This window comes from Jaculus jaculus, chromosome 16 (assembly GCF_020740685.1).
Source record: "Jaculus jaculus isolate mJacJac1 chromosome 16, mJacJac1.mat.Y.cur, whole genome shotgun sequence".
In the NCBI taxonomy this organism is placed as follows: Eukaryota; Metazoa; Chordata; class Mammalia; order Rodentia; family Dipodidae; genus Jaculus; species Jaculus jaculus.
Window position 1 is genome coordinate 75,157,239 of NC_059117.1, and position 22,835 is coordinate 75,180,073.

Sequence of the window (22,835 nt, forward strand, 5' to 3'; positions counted from 1 at the left end):
AGAGGGTCAAGCATTTTTCCAAGATATATTTGGGAAGTTCTGGGATACAAACTGATTATTGCGATATCTAACGTCACTGTGCTGATGTTTTACATAAATTATTTCGTCATATTTAAACAACAAGCTAAGAATTGCTTTTTCCCTCCTTCTCACAAGTAGAGAAATTAAGTTATTGACAGGCTTGGTCATTTGTCCCCAGTGACTTGTCTAGGTGGGGAATGAAGGTGTTTGGGGGAGATCCTGCCTCTGCCATTGGCTGTAAGTGACTTAGCCTCTCACACTGTTTTCCTGAAGGCAAAGTGCAGACACAACTTGAAGACTTGCTGAAAATAAAGATAATATAATGCTTATAATATAATGTTCCATGATTCAGAAGGCACCATGGTGCTGAGAAGAAGTGACAGAGGAGTGCTCAGCACTGCAATATCTCTGTCACTCCTTCCAAGGTTCAGGGTCCATTGTGGAAGAGGTGGCAGAAAGAATGTAAGAGCCAAAGGAAGGGTAGGACTCCTTACAATGTGCTCCCCCCAGACACAAAATGGCCTGGATGTCCATGACCTCACAGTGTCTGACACTATTTACTCAGACCCTCATAATAGGAGGAAAAGATCATGACATCAAAATAAAAGAGAGGCTGACTGAGAGGGGGAGGAGATGGAGAGTGGATAAAGGGGAAAGTGGGGGAAGGAGGGAGGGAATTACCATGGAATATTGTTTATAATCATGGAAGTTGTCAATAAGATAAATAAATAAATAGTAAAATAATGTCCCATGATTGGCTTTAGACATCATCGTCACTACCATCTGACAGTTAGTGCTTGCAAAAGGAGTCTATACTGGTACCCAGTGAAGAATATGAATATTGGGGCTGGGGAGACAGATGATTCAGGGAGTAAGAATGTCTGAAGCAAAAACATGAGGAAGGGCTGGAGAGATGTCTCCATGGTTAAGGCACTTGCCTGCAAAGCCTAATGACCCATGTTCCACTCCCCAGAATCCACATAAAGCCAAGTGCACTAAGTTGGTTTGTACCAACTCAAGGCCCTGACACTCCCATTCTCTCTTTCTCTCTTCTATCTCTCTCTCTACTAGCAAATAAATGAATAAATATTTTTTAAAAAATATTCTTTTGTTTAAAATACAAGCATTAAGGCCTGAGTTCAAACCCTAGTAACCAAATAAAAAGCCAGAGGCGGCATATAACTAGAGGAGCTGAGGGCTGGAGAAATTAGAGAATCACTGCGTTCTATTGACCACCGACCTAGCTGGAAAAATGTTCCAGCAAGATCTAGGTTTAATGAGTGACCCTGTCTCAAGGGAATAAGGTGGAAAGTGAGCAGGACATGTGACATTCTTACCTGACCTTTGCATACTCATGCACCCCCATGCAAATGCACATACGTGCAGTACACACACACACACACACACACACACACACACACACACACACATACACTATTTTAGTTGCGTCAAATGCAATTTAAGCATGCTACAAGCTAGCAAACTGCTAAACCTCTCTAACAAAATGCAAAGTCGTATTTCTTTTTTTCAGGCCAAATTTGCTTGTTGTCAGGCAATCACCAGCCAGCAGTGGAGAGGCTGTCACATCACTTATGAAGGGCTAGGTGGCAAGCTTAGGAGCTTCAAAGAGCAAGGGTCCGGTTTGGGCCAGAGGCTTGGTCTGAGTGAGGGGGAATAGGTTGCCCCTCACAGAATCCTATAGGAGCTGGTTTAAACAGACTCCAGAGCACTGTCACTGGACAGTCTGAATTCATGGGTGTTTTGTGGCTTCTGGGAACATCTGTCCTTTGGGGACTTCTAACTGGTTTTGATAAAAAGCCTGCTTTTAAAACCACTGGACTGGCTGGGGAGATGGCGCAGCAGCTATAGGAGCTGGTCTGCAAGCATCACAGCCTGGGTTTGATTTCCCAGTACCCATGTAAAGCCAGATGAACAAAGTAATACATATGTCTGAGTTTGTTTGCAGTGGCAGGAGGTCCTGGTGTGCCCATATTCTCTCTCCCTCTCCCTCTCTCCCTCTCTCTCTCTCTCTCTCTCTCTGTGCATCTGGCTTTACATGGGTACTGGGGAATCAAACTCTGATTGTTAGGCTTTTTAGGCAAGCACCTTAACTGCTGAGCCATTTCTACAGCCTCCAACCTCTTTGTATAAGAACAAAAAACACAAAGGTTAACCTTGGCCACTGTTATCAAATGACAGTCCTAACATCCATCTTAAAATATTTCAAACTTGGAAATTTCATTCTTTGTTGAAATATCACTGTGATAAGATGTGTACTGAAAAAAATATGAGCATGTGAGCAGTGTCCTCTTTCTAGCTTTGCAATCAGAGGTGGTATTCTATTTTCATTCTAATTCAAGGATAACTACAGGGTCTTGTTTTAATAGTTTCTAGGAAGGTAAAATAAGAGAACTAATGTCCGACACTGGTAAGTGTTAGGCCCAAAACTCAGTGAATCATATACCCATTATCTTTAGTCCAATTCCATTCACTTATGATTTGTGTGGATGTGGTCAAGTACAGGCGCCTCCCTGGGTTTATTGCTCCTCATCGATGAAACAGACATAGTGATATATACTCAGTGTCATAAACATGAAATGGAGGTCTATTGTGCTGAGATGCCTGTGTGTTAATCAGGGCTGGCTCGTGTTGTGTGTCCCTTGTGGACCAGCTTCATTGTCCTAGAGCCTTCACTCAGGGACCTCCAAAACCACAGAAAGTGTTTGATGATATAAGCACGTCTCTGCCCACTTTGTATCCCTGGAAACACAGCAGCTCAAAGGCATAATGTCCCAGCCTCCTCTTCTACAGAAAGGCATCCCTGATGAGGTAGAAGCCTGGAGGCAGGTGTTGAGAAACAAATACTGCACCTCAGGAGTCCCAGCTTCCCTTGCTCTGGGTGCCATCATCTTCCATGAGGTCCACTGGTCTACCCATAGTGCTAACTGCCCCCAGGCCCCTTGCTGGGTGCTAAGGACAGATGATAAACTGTGGGCTTTAGCTCTGTCCACATGGAGACCATGGACAAGAGAAGCCCACTCCTTTCCCTGGTGCTGAGGCTTGGGGAGGCTGTGTGTGGGAGGAAAAGATGAAGACAAAATGGCATGTCTAAAGAGTGCATGGAAGGTAAGGAGGCGGGGTTATAATGGAAAGCACGGGGCAGGGAGCAGAGATGCCTGGGGCCAGCCTGCTGGACTTCCAAACCCATGAGAAAGACGTGTTAAGGAAGTCAGGGACTCACTGCAGAATTCTCAGTGGGACTGCCATGGCTGAAGGACTGTCATGATCAGACTGGAGTATTTGAAAGCACACTCTGCCAGTCTAGTGGTGGGGAAAAAAAATATGCATCTAGAACAGGAGAAAGAAACAAGGTTTCTTATACCTGAAGTCATAATTGTTCCATCCTCTGGGGGTGAATTCAAGGTCAGTGTAAGAGAAGAGGCAACTGTGAAGTTTCATAGGGATGCTCATTGCTGGGCATTTAGCGACAGTAGATGAGGCACTCAGGAGAGATGTCACACACGGGGCTGGGGACGTAATCCTGGTGCCCGTACTTGCATGTCTAACCCTTTTCCCTTGAAGATGAGCTGGGCCTAGCACTTTCCCTAGCCAACAGAGCATGGCAAAAGTAATGAGGTGTTGGGGTTGGGGAGGTGCTACGACCAGTAATGTCCTTGCTACTCCAGCACGAAGACCTGAGTCCAGATTCCCAGCACTCAGGTAACAGCCGGGGCAGCAGGGTGCACCTGCAATCCCAGCTCCGGAAAGTGGGAGAAGGAAGGTCTCCAGGCCTCACTGGCTCATTGCAAGATCAGTGAGTGCCAGGTTCAGTGTGAGACCCTGTCCTAAAAAAAAAGAAAAAGGTTCACAGTAATCGAGAAGACACCTGACATGGACCGCTGACCTCCACCGGGGTGCGCGTGCGCGCACACACACACTGATATGTACATAAGAAAGGAAAGGGAGGAATGAGCTATGACTCCCATGACGTGTTACAGAGACCAGGACTCCCAGCCCGCCAGCATTGGCCCTCTCTGCTCCTTTCTTCCTCTCCCTGTTGAAGTGAAACTGAAGAGGGTCCTCAGCCACCAGCCCCTACCCAACAGCCCTCCAGAGTGAGCCTGTACACAGAACCAGCCCTGGGTTGGGGCTGGTGGGAGCAGAAATCATGGCTCCAGATGCAACCTCCCTATATCTTGGAAGAGATGCCAACCCAGAGGAGCCAGGGCAAATAAATGCACCTAGCTTCCTGCCCCACAGAAGCCCTGAGGTCAATAATGACACTGCTTTAAGCTTTTATGTTCTGGGCTAATTTGCTACACAGCAACACAGCACTAAGATACTGCCATGTGATATCACAGACTAGAAGAGAGGACGCAGTACGGATAAGCGTGAGTGACAAGTATTGTCACATGTGGCAAGGACAGCAGAGACAGCCAAGGACAATAAGGCAAGAGGAAGCTTTGGCTGTGACAAGTAGGCAGGCGCTGGCGTTTGCCAGGAGTCTGTGTGGGTGGGCTGGGTGGCTGGGTGGGAAAGTCCCAGTGATCTCATGGGTTTAGATGTGTATCTTACGTGATGCCAGCAAAGTTAAACTCGAGTCACTGCTGCGGGTGGAAGTAGGACCTTCAGAGGGTGAACAATAGGATCCTCTTTTGCATTCTATCGCGCATGCAAAATTTGTTTCGCTCTGATGGCTCTGCCTTCCTGATGGACCTTGCTAATGGTTTCAGCAGCTGGCACGGCACCGGGCACGCAGGCTCTTCTCCCAGTGACACCCTTGAACTGTGTCTATTCCCCACGTCACCTGTCGTCTTTGGAGCTGTCTTGGGAATGCTGTGGAAAAGCTACACGTGCTGAGCAGGGAATTTGAAGTCAGAGTGTCCACAGACAGAGTGCCTAGTCTTTCTTGCTCTAATTCTTTCCCCTCCATGACTGGGCTGTCACTTGACACTCTCTCCAGCCTTAACTTTTCCCATTCCGCTTAAAGAGGAAGAAATATGGAAGAACACTTAATGGCTGAGTGGATTTGGGGAAATGAGGGGGACCTTTCTGAGTGTCACTTGCACAGCAGTGTGGGATGGCTGGCTCAGGGGCTGCTTTGAGGAGGGTGAGGGGAGCTGAGCAGGGCTTCCTCACCTGCCTAGCCAGCCCAAACCTCTCTAGAAACTGCCACGCCGGCTGTCGGAGACATGCCACGAACAGCCCAGGGAGGGAACTTGCTTTCAAAAGAAACGGGCAGAGGGAGTCACAGACAAGAGAGCCCGCAGCGGGCCCAGCCCTAAATCAGGACAAATTTGGCACTTGGCAGAGGCAAAGACAAGTTGGGCACCGCCCAGAGTGCTCTCTGCAGGGCCTCACAGGCTCACGACTGTCCTGAACCCCGCTCTCTGAGCAAGCTGCGCCGGGGTTACCCCATGGCATGCGTGCCAGAGTTGTCTGACATTCCCTGGCATGGATTTTTTTTTAATGCCTGCCCTTCCTTCTGTCAATAAAGTTTGTTTCCTCGTTAAGCTCTCTGGAAGGGGGCAGAGCAGATACAGGAACTGGATGAGAATGTTACTGCACTGGATGTCAAACAGACGCTCCGGGGACTTTGTGGGACTGAAACTAAGAAAATGATGCCTTGCTGGAGGCTGGACGCTGGTATGCAGGACACTCAACTATGCTATGATTCTGGATAATGGGCTCCTGATCCTCTGCCCTAGCTTGTGCTGGGAGTGGCTCCATTTCACTGTTGGGCTACAGGCTGAACAGATCGTCTCTTCACAGAAGCCCCCGATGACCTTATGCAATCCCTCTCTCCCGATTCTAGGCATAATTAGCACTCGCAGCAAAGAAACCTGTTATACTGTCTTAAGGCATTCTGATATAGTTCTGCCTAATTTCAGGGTCATAGAAAGAGTGGTAACACCTGGATTACAATAAAATACGATTGACTTGAATTGTGGCTAGTCAAAATTGAGAGCTACCCTAAGTGCCAAATACATAACCAGAGTTGCATATGCAGACATGATGAATACCCCTTATCCAACATCCTGGGGACCAGAGTTTTCAGATTTTGAGTTTTCTGGATTCTGGGATATTTGCCAAGGCTTTTCTGGTTGAATATAGCTAAGGTAAAAGTCAAAACTCCCTCACAGACTATTTAATTCTCAAAATATTTTTGAACTGGGCATTTCAGATTTCCTGTTACTTTTATTTTTATTTATTTATTTGAGAGTGACAGACAGAGAGAGAATGAGGCAGATAGAGAGAAAGAATAGGTGCACCAGGGCCTCCAGCCACTGCGTACAAACTCCAGATGCGTGAGCCACCTTGTGCGTCTGGCTTACATGGGTCCTGGGGAGTCAAACCTCGAACCAGGTTCCTTAGGCTTCACAGGCCAGCATTTAATGTCTAACCATCTCTCTAGCCCTGACTTCTAGTTTTTCAAGTTCAACTTGGAGGAGGAGATGGATAAAGAGGAGAAGGACCAAGAAGAGGAGAAGGTGGCTGTGGTTAAAACATGCCACTGGTGAATTGTTACATTGATTACAATATAATGATATGGTTTGTGATATTTGGTTAAATAAAATAGTATTTAGAAATCAATTTCATTAATTTCTTTTTACTTTGAAAAATATGGCTAAGATGAATGTTTAAAATTATGTATGCTGTTTAAATGCTATCTCCATTGGATGTCACTAGTCCCAAGACTTAAAATGTCAACAGACTTGAAACAGGATCTCTGTAACTAGTAGTAATGATAAAATTCAGTCATGCAATTTAGAACCCCCTCTATCAGTTTCAATAGTCTATTTTTTTGAAAAAAGAAGCAGCTGCCTTTTATTTTTCCACATGCATGGATTCTACACGGACCAACGTGCAAAGTGCATCTCCCTTCCGGCTCAACCTAAATGAATCAGGAAGGGGCAGAAGCCTACCCCAAGCTATCCAATAAAAAGATGGACTGCCTCTGGGCCTGGTGGCGCACACCCTTAACCCCAGCATGCAGGAAGCTGAGGCAGGAGGATCTCAGTGACTTCCGGGTCACCCTGAGGATACACAGCAAATTCCAGGTCATCCTGGGCTAGATCAAGACCCTAACTAGGAAAAGAAAAGTCACTGGAAGAGTCACGGGGTACTTCAGACATTTGAAGGAGGAGCTGAGGGAATGATGTCAGGATGGGAGGTGAACACCGGTGCCATCTCTTCATGTCTCCTTCCTCCATTGGCCACGGGCAGAGGCAGGTGCCAGGCCTGCTTTATTGCCTTGGTACCAACTCCAGGTGGCCTGCTCACCAGCCAGTATGGGTCATGTGTGCATCTCTGGGGCCAATGACAGGCGATGGTGGGCCCAGCTCCGCTGGTCCAACGCTCATCTGCAAAGGTGGGTTAAACTGCTGCCAACACCCAGGAGGGCCAAAGCATTAGAGCCAGGGAAAAAGCTTTTCCCCAACCCAAGGGCATTCGTTCCGAATAAGAAGAGGTGCGCTGAGCAGACAGAACGATAGATTTGTGACGTCTTTCTGAGTGCCATCAGCTTCTCTGGGGGACCTCATTTGACATTAAGAAATGGGACAGGAAAATGACTAAATTATAGTGTGTTTAATTATATATTAAAGTCCTCAATACCAATGTGAAAATGAGTCTGGTGGGTGTCTACGCAGGAGAATGGATTTTCTCCTTGTTTGGGATTTGACTCTCCACTGGCTCATCTTTTCACCACAGCCAGCATCCAAGAGCATTTCTTCTCATTGTCCATCACAGGAGGCCCATTTACACAGATCTCATTAAAATCTAGAAAACTGGGCTCTAGGACTTAATTAGAGGTAAAAATGCAGACACTAAAGAGATCATGGAGTAATTTATAAACCAATCCATCCATGCCCTGGAAACCCAGCGGGTATGTTGAAATACATACATATCTCTAGATTAACCTCGTCCAGAGATGCTTTGAAGAGTGCTCACTTTCCTTATTCCGCCTCCATTTCTAGAGAGATAAGGTATAAGGTTTTCTTCTCTTGTTCTCTTTCAGGCTCCTCAGTTTCATCAATACAAAGAGTCAAAACTCTAACATTTCAGCCAGGACAGTGGGGTCTTGAACCAAAGGGGCAGACATCAATCTCACTGTTACACATACCTAAAACACTGTTGAACTAAGTCAGGTTTCTGGGCTGGGAGGATTTCATCGGAGGGAAACAGGTTGGAGAGAGGGGCTGCCTTGGGTGGCAATTGCAGGCTAGTGTGCACTGCACCCAGTAAACCCGCTCCTGGCGGCTCTCAGAGCTGACGCTCCCACGACGGCCCGGAAGTCAGCTCGGCGGAAGTCTTTACGTACATCGGTTATTAAGTCTTCTTCACCTTGCTGTGATTAGATAAGAGTTGGGATCATTGTGTCAGCTCTCATTGACACAAAGCAAGTGTCCCCTGATTTGGAGCAAGTCTCTTCACTATCCGAGCACTGGACAGCAGTTTTCTAACCTAGGCAGCCTCTTAGGCTTGAAGATCAGTGAGAGTATGAAAAAGTGGCCATTGGTGGTCGAAGGACCTGTTTTCCTTCCTGGAAGGTTTTGTGTTTAAGTAAACCTGTGAATTAAGCATTTTACCCTCCTCATTTTCAACCCCTGCCAACTGGGACGGTGCCTCTCTGGCACCTGAAGCACCCGTGCATGTCTAGCTTTGCAGGTAATGGTGACTCATGGCCATACCCCAGGGTGGGAAGAAAACACACATTAAAACAATCTTTTCTCCAACTGTAGAACAGAGTGTGTCATTTCTGGAACAGTCAGTAACTTCTTACTAAACACCACCAGACTGGTCTTAAAGGGACCATGCCACGGTTTTGTTTGTGTGTGTTTATGACTTTTGTGTCTGGGATTATTTCAGAGCAAGGGGAGAGAGTGAAGTTAGTGATCCATACAAGTATTCAACTGTCCCCTTGCAGTTACTTGCTATGTCACATCTCAGTGTTCATGTGACCAGAGTATCACTTGAATACATTCCTTGAACCAGTCTCTCTAATTGGAGACATCCAAAGTGAGGAGAGCGTTTAGCAATAAAATCCTCAGTAAAGTTTTTCCTCTTGTAACTCTAGTATGCTTCATCTGAGATACAAGAAAAAGTTCCTTTTTAAGATGTGCTAGAAAACTTTATCTTCATGTTTTGAGTATCTGGGGGGGGGGGGTGTTTTTATCCTGAGGTAAAAGAAAGGATAGTTTGATATTAAGTGACTAAGGCTTTTTGCTCTGTAATTAAGCACTGAGCTGGGTGAATCACAGTTATCAGTGACTCCCAAAACACTGGGCAGGGAGTTCAGGGTTCAGAATTCCCTGTCCCATTCTACCCCAGGGTTTTGGGTATGCTGTTCCCATTTCTATGCACCGTGTCCAGTCCCAGTCCCTGGGGTATCTCCTACTCATTTCACAGTGTGACGTCCTGTCCCTGAAAGTGCCTGGCAAGCTTAGTCCTGCTGTCACACTCCGACCGTTCATATGACAGCCTGTGATTCACCAGATCTGGTAAGCACCCACACTTCTCATCAGGACTGTTGTCACTGGGCCGCAATGGTGCGTGCTGCGCTTGGTGCCTCATGGGCACTTCATAAAGATTGCATTGAAGGATGAGTCCATTTACTGACGTTCTGTTCTGCCTGGTGCCAAGTTAAAAGAAACTAGAAAAGTGGGGCCTGGAGAGATAGCTCAGCAGTTAAAGACACTTGCTTACAAAGCCTGTTAGCCTGGGTTTGATTCCCCAGTACCCATGTGAAGCCAGATGCACAGAGTGGCACATGCATCTGGAGTTTTTTTGTTTGTTTGTTTGTTTTGTGGAGTGACAAGAGACACTCCCTCCTTCCTTCCCTTTCTCTTTTTTTCTCTGCTTGCACATAAATAAATAAAAAGTTTTAAAATCAGTAACTAGAAAATATATCCTAGGTAGATGCCACATAAGCTTGAAAGGTTAAATAGTCCAACTTTGGCCTCCAGATAGGTCAGTCAAAACTTTTAACCCTTAACTCAGACTCTGATAACCTCTGTCAAGAGTCTAGCCTCTCACCCTCTCCAGCCCAGCTTCCAGGTCAGGCTCCGGAAGCTGTCGGCGTGCTCTGGTGCTGGTGATCGCCCCTGGACCCTCTCTCAGTCTCTGTCTTGTGTATTTGCCTCCCACAGTGAGTCAGGGCTGATCTCACCTGACTTTCTTCTAAGGTTAGCGTATATTGTTATGTGATTCGATTGAGAAATGCGTCCAGAATTGGTGAAGCACACTTCTGACTGTGTCTGAGGGTGTTACCAGGGAATCTTTAAAAGGGAAGACCCATCCTGAATTTTGGTAGTACTGTCCCATAGGCCAGATACTGGATGGAAAGGAAAGAGGAAAAGGAGAAAGCCAGCTGGTGGAGACATTCCTCTCTCTCTGATTCCTGACGATGGGAAGATAAGTAAAGTTCTCTTTTCTTCGCATCGGGGACTGCAATCTCTGTGACAGAGACAAATTCATCTTCCTTCTCTTACATTGTTTTGTTCAGGTGTCTTGTAACAGTGAAATTACAAGGCATTAAAGGTCATGACTGCTGTGAGTCATGATCCCATATGGGGATGGTAAACATTTAGTCATCAGTAAGACTTTTTAATACACAATGTCCAAACATTAATTCAGGGCTGGGGAGGTGCCTAAGTGGCTGAAGGTGCTTGTTTGCAAAGCTTGATGGCCTGGGTGTGATTGCCCAGTACCCACCTAAAGCCAGATGCACAAAGTGGCACATGCATCTGGAATTTGTAGTGGCAAGAGGACCTGGCATGCCCATTCTCCCTCTCTGTCTCTCTGTCTCTGTCTCTCTCCTTGCAAATAAATAGAAAATAAAAAATTTTAAAACTTAATTCAAAGTCAAACACATAATGAAGCCATGGTGTTCCTGGAAGTGCTGGGTTGTTTGACACGACATGACCTCCCAGCAGTTCTGGTTAGGAGCCGCAACACGCGCACCTTACGGCACGCACGCTGTCACGCTGTGCACACCAGGAGCGCCGTCCTAAACGCTCTGGCTCAGGTTCAAGACTGGTGTATATGATAAACTGCATTGTTTGTGCTGTGCATAAAAAGGTTACTGCTCTGACTTAATTAGGGGAAACAAAGACATAACACTTTCCTACTGTCGTTCCTCAGCACGTAAGTTACCTTAGTATATCTTTGGGTTGGGCTGTGCTATAGTGCTTGGTTTTAAATATTACTGTTCGAGCTGCTGACTTGAGCTTCATAAGGCAATTGTCCAATAAATTTTTGTTGGGGGATGAGAACAGAATTTTCAACAATTTCTGAAACAGTCCTAAACAGTTTTCTGTCACTTTGTATGACATGTTTATGAGAAATGCTCTGCTCAACATGATGATTATGACATCCAAATATTGATCAACCTCAAAAATGTTGAACCAGCTCTGTGTGCTACAGTTTCAGTCAAGATTTAATTATTTAAAAATAAACAAGTGCACATAGCTTACTAATAAGTGAATTTTCTTATATCATTAATAAATGGCAAATATATATGTATATATATATAATCATTTTAGAATAATATTATAATTTATTATTCAATGATGATTAATATACCTATTTTATGTAGCTATATATATCCAAGGTCATGGAAAAATATCTCAGGTGAAACATATCACGAAGGCACAATGTTTAAGAAGTTCTATTTGAAAAAACATGTATTGACAAAATCCAGCTACTATGCTGGCAGAGACATATGGGAAGGTCCCCGTGGAAGACAGCTGAGGCCTTGGCTACCACCACCCTTCAGTAGTTGTACAGGCACAAACCACCTTGGGAATGGGTCCTCCAGTCCCTGAGTAACTTCTGAACCCTGAGCTCATGGTTTCCAGACAGAAAGGAAATATAACTGAAATGGATGCAGAGGATTGGTACCTTGTCAATACCACTTTACAGACAGTCAGAAAGTCATTTGGTGATGTGGTCAGTGGTAAAGCATTTGCCTAGCATGCACAAGACATTGGGATCTATCTCCCAGCAACACACACACACAGAAAAAGAGAGAGAGTCAAAAATTCAATAATACTTTGCTGGAGTGATGGCTCAGCAGTTAAGGAACTTGCCTGCAAAGCTTAAGGACCCAGGGTCGATTCCCCAGTACCCACTTAATATGAGTACTGGGGAATCAAAGCCAGGTCATCAGGCTTTGCAGGCAAGTGCCTTAATTGCTTAACCTGGCACACCCATTCTCTATCTCTCTATCTATCTTCTATCTATCTATCTATCTATCTATCTATCTATCTATCTATCTCTCTATCTTTACCTGCTTCTTTCTCTAATTCTCTCTCAAATAAACAGTAAGATACTTTAAAAATTCAAGTATATAATTTTTATCCATCAAATATTGAAAAATTAGACTTTGAATAGTCATCACAACTAGACTAATGCAGAAATTCTTTCTTCCCTCCCTATTCAATTAAAGTCAGTTATCTGGGTCAAGTGATGGTTTCAACAAACTTAGGCCCATCAGCAAATAGCTGGTCTTAATGTTTGTCACAGTTATTTTTCAGTGCTCAGAATAGCTCAGTCAGGGCTGGAGAGATGGCTTAGTGGTTAAAGCGCTTGCTTGCAAAGCCTAAGGACATAGGTTCAATTATCTAGTACCACTACCCACATAAGCCAGATGCATAAGGTGGCACATGTGTCTGGAGTTGGTTTGCAGTGTCTGGAGGGCCTAGCATGCCCATTCTTACTCTTTATATACCCCCCAATAAATAAATGAATAAAATATTTTTTAAAAAGAATGGCTCAGTCAAAGCTAGCTCTCTGAAGGTCCCTGTTTACTTAGCACACATGAGTTAAGCATGTCCTTCAAGAGGGTCCTCTTATCTTTTGAAAACTTCAAACAAGTTAGATACAGGCCAGTCAGTTCCATGGGCAGAGAAGTGAACTTCCCCTTTGTGGAAGATGATAGCAATGACCTCATTCCTTAACACTGAAGTCCCCTGGGGGTTGTACAGCTGCCTCCCACCTTACTTTTGTCTTTCTTTTGATTTCTATCTTTTTTCCTTTTCTTGCAGACAAGGTCTCATGTAGCCCAAGCTGGCCTCAGACTTACTAAGCAACTGAAGATGACCTTGAACTTCTGATCCTCTTGCCTTCACTACCCCAGCATTGGGATTACCATGCATACCACCACACTAGGTTTATACCCTGCTGGGGATTGAACTCAGGACTTCATGCATTCCACACAAGCACTCTACACAAACTGAGGCATGTTCCCAATTCCAAGTAGACTTCCTTTCTTTTGTCATCTAGGCTTGCTTTCTTGGGATCATCTTATTACCTTTTCTCATGGATAACGTAATGTCTTTTAGATCCATTATGTCCAGGCTCTTAAGATCAGAACTTGCTTGATTTCTTACTTTTATACTTTCATAACTATTTTCTTATAATCCATACTATGAAGATGAGAAAATCCCCAAAACACCTAAGTATAGGAAGCAGGCAAAAGTCACTTCTCTCCCCTGTGGTTAATACCTTTGTATCTCTATCTTATAGCCTTCAAAAATATTATTTATTTATTTTCAAGGAGAGAGAGAAAAAAATGGGTGTGTCAGGGCCTCCAGCTGCTACAAACAAGCTCTAGGTGCATGCACCACTTTGTGCATCTGGCTTTAAATGGGTAGTGGGGAGTCTAACCCAGGTTGTCAGGCTTTGCAGGCAAGAGCCTTAACTGCTGAGCCCTCTCTCCAGCTTCTATCTTGTAACTTTTTTTACATTTGTATTTTCTTTGTTGAGTCAGTTTACATGTATAAGGAGGAAGTTTGTATAAATTAGATTATGTAATAACTATCCTATAATTTTAAAAAGTCCCAACCCTATATTACAAATATGTTTATTTCTGATCAGTTGCTTAACATTTACAGAGTTACTTAGGTGCAAAACTTCCCTGATTCTGAAAACAACACGATGGAGAAGTTGCTAGTAACGTCCCGGTGATAGACCCCGCGGTGGCCATGGGGAGAGCGAGCGTCCCATCTGGTAGCACCGCATCGAGCTGGGCTCGCGTGCCCAGCAGTTCCACTTTACGCTGGAAGCTCAGCTGCTATGCACATCGTGGCCTAGCCGTCTCTTGGTGCTGTTGTCAGTTCTCAGCCGGATTCCCTTGAACTTGACCTCTTCTCTCTTGGGCACCTTTCATTCACTCTCTCTCTAAGCATGTCACGGCTTTGTGTGATCTGTGTGCTACGAAAAGCAGTTTTCTTCTCTCAAGGTTTTTATTTTTATTTATTTATTTTTTTGCTCTGATTAACTTTTCTTTGAGGGGTCTGGACTTTGTACAATCCAGAAGTCCTATTCGCGAAACATCGTAAGTCCTGTGCTCTTAGAAGTAGGCAGATGTTAGGTAACTATGACTCGACTCATTCCTAACCTGGTTCATGGTCTCCTGTTGAACTTTCCCGACAGAGCTTTGGGTGTGTTTTCACAGATTTAAATTCGTCTCTGGAGAAAAAAGAAAGCCAACACGCGGGGGGAGGGGCGATCCAGAGGCAGGGAGCGGGAGGCAGCGGGGCTTGGTTTCTAGACGGGGGTCAGTCTACTGAGCACCCTCAGTCAGACAGGGTCGTGGTCTCAGGGCACGGCCGCGCCACCCAGTCACCACACCCTTGAAAGCACATTGTCTCTGAGAGTCAATCTCAACCTGCACACAGGTGAGCCTCGGCCTTGTTCTTGGTGGAGGCTGGTGTGTCATCTTTCCTAATGTGGGAGCAAAAGGCCAGCACTACCCCATGAAGGCTGGCAGTGGTGGCTTCCCAGCGGGCTTGAGGACAGAGAGCTCCAGGCTCCCCACAAGGCTTGTTTTCTTCCTATAGGTGGGATTTGAGCTGCCACCTGTGACACAGTGAGCCCACATGAGCTCCATTTCTGGGGCTTACCGAGAGGTCCTCATCAAGTAGCCGTCATGGTGCCGCTGACCGTGCTGTATTGCCGCAACACCATGGAGGGAAGGGCGTTGCACAGGCGCGCGGGACGTGGCAGCCCCTGTAAGAGCGATGACGGAGTACAAGCTTGTGGTGGTGGGCGCTGGAGGTGTGGGGAAGAGCGCCCTGACCATCCAGCTAATTCAGAACCACTTTGTGGACGAGTATGACCCCACCATAGAGGACTCCTATCGGAAGCAAGTGGTCATTGATGGAGAGACGTGCCTACTGGACATCTTAGACACAGCAGGCCAGGAGGAGTACAGTGCCATGAGGGATCAGTATATGCGCACAGGGGAGGGCTTCCTCTGTGTGTTTGCCATCAACAATACCAAGTCCTTCGAAGACATCCATCAGTATAGGGAGCAGATCAAGAGGGTTAAGGACTCGGACGATGTGCCAATGGTGCTGGTGGGAAACAAGTGTGACCTGGCTGCACGTACTGTGGAGTCTCGGCAGGCCCAGGACCTTGCCCGCAGTTATGGCATCCCCTACATTGAAACATCAGCCAAAACCCGGCAGGGCAGCCGCTCTGGCTCTGGCTCCAGCTCCGGGACCCTGTGGGACCCCCTCGGGACCCATGTGACCCAGCGGCCCCCCATGCTGGTGTGGAGGATGCCATCTACACACTGGTGCGTGAGATCCGGCAGCACAAGCTGCGGAAGCTGGCCCCGCCAGACGAGAGTGGCCCCGGTTGCATGAGCTGCAAGTGTGTGCTGTCCTGACGCCAGGCTCAGAACGTGGAGGTGCCGGATGCGAGGAGGAGGTGCAGACGGAAGGAAGGAAGGAGGAGGGAAAGAAGGAAGGAAGGAAGCGATGCTGGAGCCTGACCAGCCCAGGGACGATGGAAAGAGGTGGCCAAGACCCTCACTGGACGCTTTGCACAGACTGTCATGAACTGTCTCTGTCGCCACTGGCACCTCAGCCCTTGACCCTCCCAGCTCCCTCTGGGTTCCTATTGGGTGCAGGCTGAATCACAGTAAATTATTTGATGCCCGGGACGCCGGGCGGAGTGTGAGATGCGAAGCGCTGCAGAAGATCAGCTGCAATCACCCAGAACTGCCGGCTAAGCACAGCAATGAGGAAAAGGAGTCTGCCTTCATTCCCACACCCAAAGGGAAACAGCTCCATGATCGACCAGTAATGTCTGCAGCATCATGAGAAAGCACAGCAGCACACGTGCCACATATCTGTAAAAGGATGCGCAGTTGCCTCCTACGTGTCTGGGAGGCTGGCTCATTGGCTCTTTCTAGTTGCAAACAGAACCTCGTGTGACTGACTTTATTTTCCCATCCCCAGGTGTCCCACATACACAAGAGAAATTTCACTTCTTGATTTTGGAATGGGATGGTTCTTAGTAAAGCATCTGAGCTAATACAAGGCAAAGGGCCGGGGAGTTGGCTCGGCGGGTGGGGCGCACAAGTATGGGGACCCGAGTTCCACCCCTGGAATCCACATACATGACAGCAGTGATTCCTGCAGTCCCCGCACTGGGCAGGTGAGATACATGGATCCCTGGAGCTTGCTGGCCAGCTACTCTAGCCTAATAGGTGAGCTTTAGGCCAATGAGAGACCCCGTCTCAAAAAAAGGGGGTACATATGTACCCAAGGGTGACACCTGACGTTGTCCTCTAGCTGCCACACGCACATGTACAGAACACAGACTGGCCTGAAATGACAGTAGTGACATGAGTTAAAGCTTTTAAAGTTTCTCTTGACAAGAGGAGGCAGGAGATAGGATAGCAGTCAGGTAAAATATGAGATGTACAGACATGTGCAAACATACAAAAAATACAAAAAAATAAAAGTTGGTAAGTGTACACTATACAGACATGAGTGAAAATGTTAGCACTAGTGAACTGTCACCAATGTCAAGGAATAAAACAAAATACTTCTTATTGCTAAATTTTGAAGACAATTTCTCCGACTGCCTTCTCTTCGCATAATGACTGGCTTTGCTATACTGGGTAATGGTGCCACAGGCTCTTAGGGTGGGTCTTGCTAGTAGCTAACCCTTATGTAGCAGTTTCTTTTCTTTTTTCTGATCTGCTATAGTGTGTATCTCATACTTACTAGAGACCAAAAGTAATACTCTACTGGTCAGTTCTGCTTTGACAAGCTATTTAATGGCTCTGAGATGAAACTCATTCATTGAATGAGTGTATTTATTTTGGAGGATTGTCAGAACTGTCTATTTGAATAGCACACTATTTTCAAGAGGAGAGGGACTCTTCAAGGCACTGGTAATGCCGCAAACAAACTCCAGACACACACACCACTTTGTGCACCCAGTTTTACTTGGATACTGGAGACTTGAACACAACTCGTTAGGTTCTGCAGATGAGCACCTCAACCTCTGATCCATCTCCCCAGCTCCACCGTTATTCTTCTCATGCACGATTATAACTTTGATTGGGTTAGAGGAACAGTTGGAAACAAACGTCAGAATGGCAAGCAATGGCAACAGTGACAAGAGTTAAAGCTTTGGAAATGGCTCTCAACAAAAAGAGCGACATTTGTTCCCCTCCTACCAACCAGGCTGAGCTGCCAGGTGCAATATGGGATGCTTGGTTAATTTTAATTTCAGTTTGAGATCAGCGATCAGTGGAATATGCTTATAATAAAATTGCTTGTAATTTATCTGAAAATCAAACATTATTTCTGTGGTTTACTTATGCCACCCCCTCCAAAGTCCCTGTGTTGGAAACTTAATTCTTAAATTCATACATTTATGATATTTGGGGATGGACTATTCTGTAGGTCATAGGATGCGTGGAGGTCATGAGACTGGGGCCCCCACGATGACAAAAATGGCTTTAGAAAAGAAGTGAGACCAGGCTTGCCTACTTGCTCTGTCCCTTGATGTGACACCCTCTGTAAATTTTATAGCGCAGCAAGAAGGTTCTCAGCAGGTGCTGAAAACAGTGCAGCCCCTCACCCCAGGGGTTCCCAGCTCCTGGAACACTGGGCAACAAAAACATCTATTCTTATAAATTACATGGCCTCAAGTATTTTGTTTATAGCAACAGAAAATGGACTAGAAATAGACTGCGGCGATCTGTGATGTACGGAGCAGGGAAGATGGCATTGAATTTCAACAGTGACCCCAACGACTGGATGGACAGAGGTTTGTAAAAGGGGGAGTTTCATCATCTCACATTACAGCGACATTATAACTCATCATATTTGTATGGACATCTCAATATTTAAGCAGATTGTCTCCTTGACTCATTTTCTAGACTCTGAGGTACACAGAGCCGGCATGATTCATTATTGCTCTTATCAGACAGTGGGGGATTTGAGGTCTAGGAAGACAAGGTGACTTGTTCTGAGCGACCAGGACCGGGAAGAGGACCCAGCATGCCCCATGGCCATGGTTGCAAAGCCCGTGTTTGTCTTCTGACCCATGGTACAGCCTTCTTGGTAAACACATTCCTCCACCAGAGCTTCCAACATGGGCCGTGCTCATTTTTTATTAAATCAAGTGCTGCGTCCACATCCAAAGACAACTGAAGTGTTCTGTCTTATAAACATTCCCCCTATGTTGGATTTTTCTTCCCAGTTTATCTTTAAGAAAATAAAAACAAATAATTCAAACATTCAGGGGAGAGATTACCAAAACAAACCTTGCTGTTCTTTTCCAGCGCTAGGCAGAGTAAGTAAATGCCGTAATTGGTAGCAAATGTTCTATAGCGCGCATTATCTCACTGTACTCAGTTCACCTCTGATATTCTGAGGAGTCACAGCCATCACTTCCCCACGTTACTGCAGCAGTTTGAATTCTCAATTACACTCCCAATGGCCACTTGGCAGTCAGATATAGTCTGTACGTCTCTTTCCCAGCTCCTGAATCTCATGGAGCTTGTCTCCAAGTCATCATTAATGCATAAGCTGCCTGTGCTTGGATTTCTTTCCGCCTAACAAGAAGTAGTAAGATGTTTATGGAAAGTTCTGGGCTTGGAGACTTTACATGGAAAGTGCTCTGAAAGATGAGGCAGGAGTCCAAACTGACCCCAGGCCAACATCTCTATGAAAGCTGATGGTCTCCAGCCCAATGGTCTAGGGTGTGTGGGAGAAATTGACAAAGGGTGGGTGTCATGAGAGAGATTTTCCATCCTCCTGGAACATCTTTCACCAAGGCAGCAGGAGGAGGAAGTCATTTGCAGCCCGGGTCTTCTTTTGCCCTCAGAATGACTTAGATATGGACCTGCGGAAATGCTTGAAACAGGTTCAGGAAGGAGGGCTGGACAAACTATTGAACTCTGCAGACTAAGGCCAGTTTTCATTTAAAAACTAAGTAGAGGGCTGAAGAGATGGTTCAGTGGTTAAAGACGCTTGCTTGCAAAGCCTGAAAGCCTGGGTTCGATTCCCCAGTACCCACGTAAAGCCAGATGCACAAAGTGGTGCACGCATCTGGAATTTGTTTGCAGTGGCAAGAGTTTCTGGTGCATCCATTCTCATTCTCTATCTCTCTCTCCCTATGAATAACTAAATAAAAAATATTTTTAAATGTTAAGTAGAGAGAGTGAGAGGAAAAGCACCAGAGATATAACTACACAGAAGAGTAAATACATAAGTAAGAAATGTTTTTCTGGCACAAGAAGGGAATTCAAGTGAAAGCAAGAAGAGGACGGAATGTGGAGGGCTCTCGAGAGTGTCACTGAGAGCACCGCCCCTCCCCCCGCCTTGTCTTCACCCTGGAAAGTAGGCCACTTCACTCTCCTTTCTTCAAGCTAACTAGGTGCATCTCCCAGATGCAAGAAGACAAACACAGCTTTAAAAACTCCAGTAGAGGACTGGACAGTTGTCTTAGCAGTTAAGGCACTTTCCTGCAAAGCCTAAAGACCCATACTGTACTCTCTAGATCCCACAGAAGCCAGACATACAAGGTAATGCAAGTGTACAAGGTCGCACATGTTTGCAAGATGGTGCCCATGTCTGGAGTTCGACTGCAGTGGCTGGAGGCCCTGGCATGCCAATTCTCGCTCTCTCTTAAAAAAAAACAAAACACCCAGTAGAGCCTCAGGCAAGAGACTGGTGGGCAGGCCTCCAAGGTTCCCTGTCCCATGCCTGTGGTAGAGTCAGCTTGGTGGAAACCATGTGTGTCTAACCGTCTAGAGAGTTACCAAAGGAAAGGATGGAGACAGATAAAAACAATCATTTTCTGTACTCTGACTTTGATCTGCTTTGTACCAGACCATTATTTTCTAATTAACATTTAATGAACTTACATTATTTTGTGATAGAGTTTTATTTGGAAGAGTCCTTTTATGTACAGATGAATCTAGCACCAGTGAGCCCACACTTTAATGCCCACAGCTGCCTTCCAAGTGGACGAATGCCAGCTTACCTAACACATGAACAGCAGCTACTCTGGCCACAGTGGGTGGGGCCATAGATAATTATCCTGAATGTTACAATAGCACGTTGTGTCTTTGTTTAGCAGCCCATTTCAAGTTCATGAAACCTGCCACCAGTGAGGATCATTGATGCCCACCTACTGCACTTGAGGAAACAGGCACCTGCCACTGGTTGTTATGAAGATTAAGGATCGTGACACACAGGGGTCTCCAACCTATGGCCCATGGGACACATGCGGCCCAGGATAACTAGGGCCACAACACAACACGACATGCAAATTGTGCTTCCTGAGTGTGGACTCCGAGGACAACAGCATCACGTTATAGTGCCACAAAATAAACCTGTGGGTTCTGGCAAGCCCAAGGCCATGGGTCAGACACCTGTGGATGGGCAAGGTTTAGAACCTGCTGAAACAGGGAAAGCAACAGGCAAAGGAAGGTAGTGAGGACGGGACAAGGAAGCTTTTCCAGAGAGGATGTCTCGCCTCACAGTCCCCAGGGCTGGGACAAACATCCAGACACCCAACGGGAGCAGCTGACGGAGGAAAGGGATTATGTCAGGCTGACAGATGCCAGAGGAAGCTTCACCAACCACAGTGAAAAAGCTAGCTCACTCCAGCATCCACGAGAGAGAGGCCAGCACCCACCAGCACCAACATCCAGAGCTCACACTGGCTCTCTGCACACCTACTAGGGTCGGACTCACGATTTGGCCCTGGTGACAGCCTCCTCCAACAGGGATCTGCCTGTGGAGACTTACGAAGGAAGTTGAGTAAAAATTACCTGATTTTAGGGCTGGAGAGATGGCTCAGAGGTTAAGACACCTGCTGGCAAAGCCTAAGGACCCAGGTTTGATTCCCCTGTACTCACATAAAGCCAGATTAACCTCATCTCTCTGTCACAGTGGTTCCAGGTGCACAAAGTGGCTCATGTATCTGGAGTTTGTTTGCAGTGATAGGAGGGCTTTTGTGCTCTTTCCCTCCCCCCCTCCTTGAAAATAAAGAAATTAAAAATATTTTTTTAATATCTGATTCTACGGGATAGCATATATTTGCATTCAAACCACCACAGTGCCACGTGGGACAGAGAGCCAGGCCTGTGGTTCCAGCCTTGAGAGCTGGTCTCTTGTCCCACTCACTGCCTGGGTCTTGTCACAGTGCTCTCTCTGCCTTTGCTACATACTTCTCAGAAAAGTCTGTGTTCCCCTGCTCATGTCGGGGTGACGTCGTTCTGTCTGCAGCTCGTCAGCTGTCTAGAAGACTCGCTGCTCCCCATCCCACGCTCTTAAAGTCCGATTGTCTCTTCTGCTGCTGATTCCACCATGCCAGGCGGTCAGACATGGCTTTTGTGGGTGAGGTGTCAGCTCTGTGGCACTTGGGACCTGTGCTTGACTCCTGCCCCAAGCACACAGTTGTCAGCCCATAGCCGACGCTGGGGGCTGCCGCGACAGAGGCGTGGGGTTGACCAGGCTGCAGAGGCCCGATGTCCTGCAGCCTTCCTTCCTCAGTGGTCCTGACTTTGACTTTGACTTTGCATGATGTTAGGAACCAGCTTTCTATACCATTCAAGGCCAATTAATTGCATTCCCCAAATGAAATTTTCACTGTTGTCCTTAGGGGACGCCTGATAGCCGCAGCACTGGGAACCCCTCTTCCAATCACCGGTGGCAGCCCAGGGGCGCGGTGGAAGCCCGGAGTCACCAGGCTTAGATCACAGACTCTCAGAGGTTGTTCCCAGCACAGGTATGCCCTGTTTGCTGGAACTTCTGCCTCTGGAGCTGGGGCAGTAGGGCTCTGAAGAGCGAGCTGACAGCAGCTTCTGGAGATTGTTTTGAAAGCACGAGACAGCCTGCGATCCAGAGACGCCTGTGGACAGGGTGCGGCCCCCGGGGGGTTCTTCTGAAGCTTGATCAGAAAGCCAGGCACGTGGGGCATCACGGGGAGCTCAGGTAGTGTCCTTCGCTGCTCTTAGAAGCAGTTTCCTCAGAAACAAGGACACTGGGAGAAAAATATATCAAATATTTACCAAGAGCTCAGGCTGAAGCCTTCCTCAGTAGGTTTTTCTGATCCCACCCTGTCTCTCGTTCATATTCCCCTAACCCCTTGGGTTTGTGACTGGCACCAGTCTTGTTTTCACCAGTCTTTGTACTCACTCTTCCCTCCTCCAGAGATGCCCTGCTCTCTGTTCCATTGTATCAAGATGCACTCAAACACACACACACACACACTCATGCATATGGAGGATAGAGAAGTCATCCTAAGGAATGTGGTCCTTATTTTCCAGGACAGGGTCCCTCTTGACCTCGAATTAGGCTAGACTGGTAGGCTAGTGAGCCTTGGTGGCCCTCCCGTCTCTGCACTCCCAGCACTGAGACGGCCCGTGCACACTCGACACTTGTACGTGGATTCTGGGCATTGAACTCGGGTTTCATGCTTGCAAGACAACATTAACCAGTGGAGCTTTCTCCCTGGACTCAGCCTATAATTTGTCTCCAACAGGA

At 46.5% G+C, this 22,835-nt stretch overlaps 1 protein-coding gene across 1 annotated transcript; it reads left to right on the forward strand.

Annotated features, from left to right (window-relative positions):
• Positions 1-15,032: 15,032 nt before the first annotated feature.
• Positions 15,033-15,955, forward strand: LOC101611158 (GTPase HRas-like). The gene is made up of 2 exons (XM_045135848.1): positions 15,033-15,497; positions 15,581-15,955. The coding sequence occupies exons 1-2, from the start codon at positions 15,048-15,050 to the stop codon at positions 15,698-15,700; spliced, it is 570 nt and encodes a 189-aa protein (XP_044991783.1). The 5' UTR covers positions 15,033-15,047; the 3' UTR covers positions 15,701-15,955.
• The last annotated feature ends 6,880 nt before the right edge of the window (positions 15,956-22,835 follow it).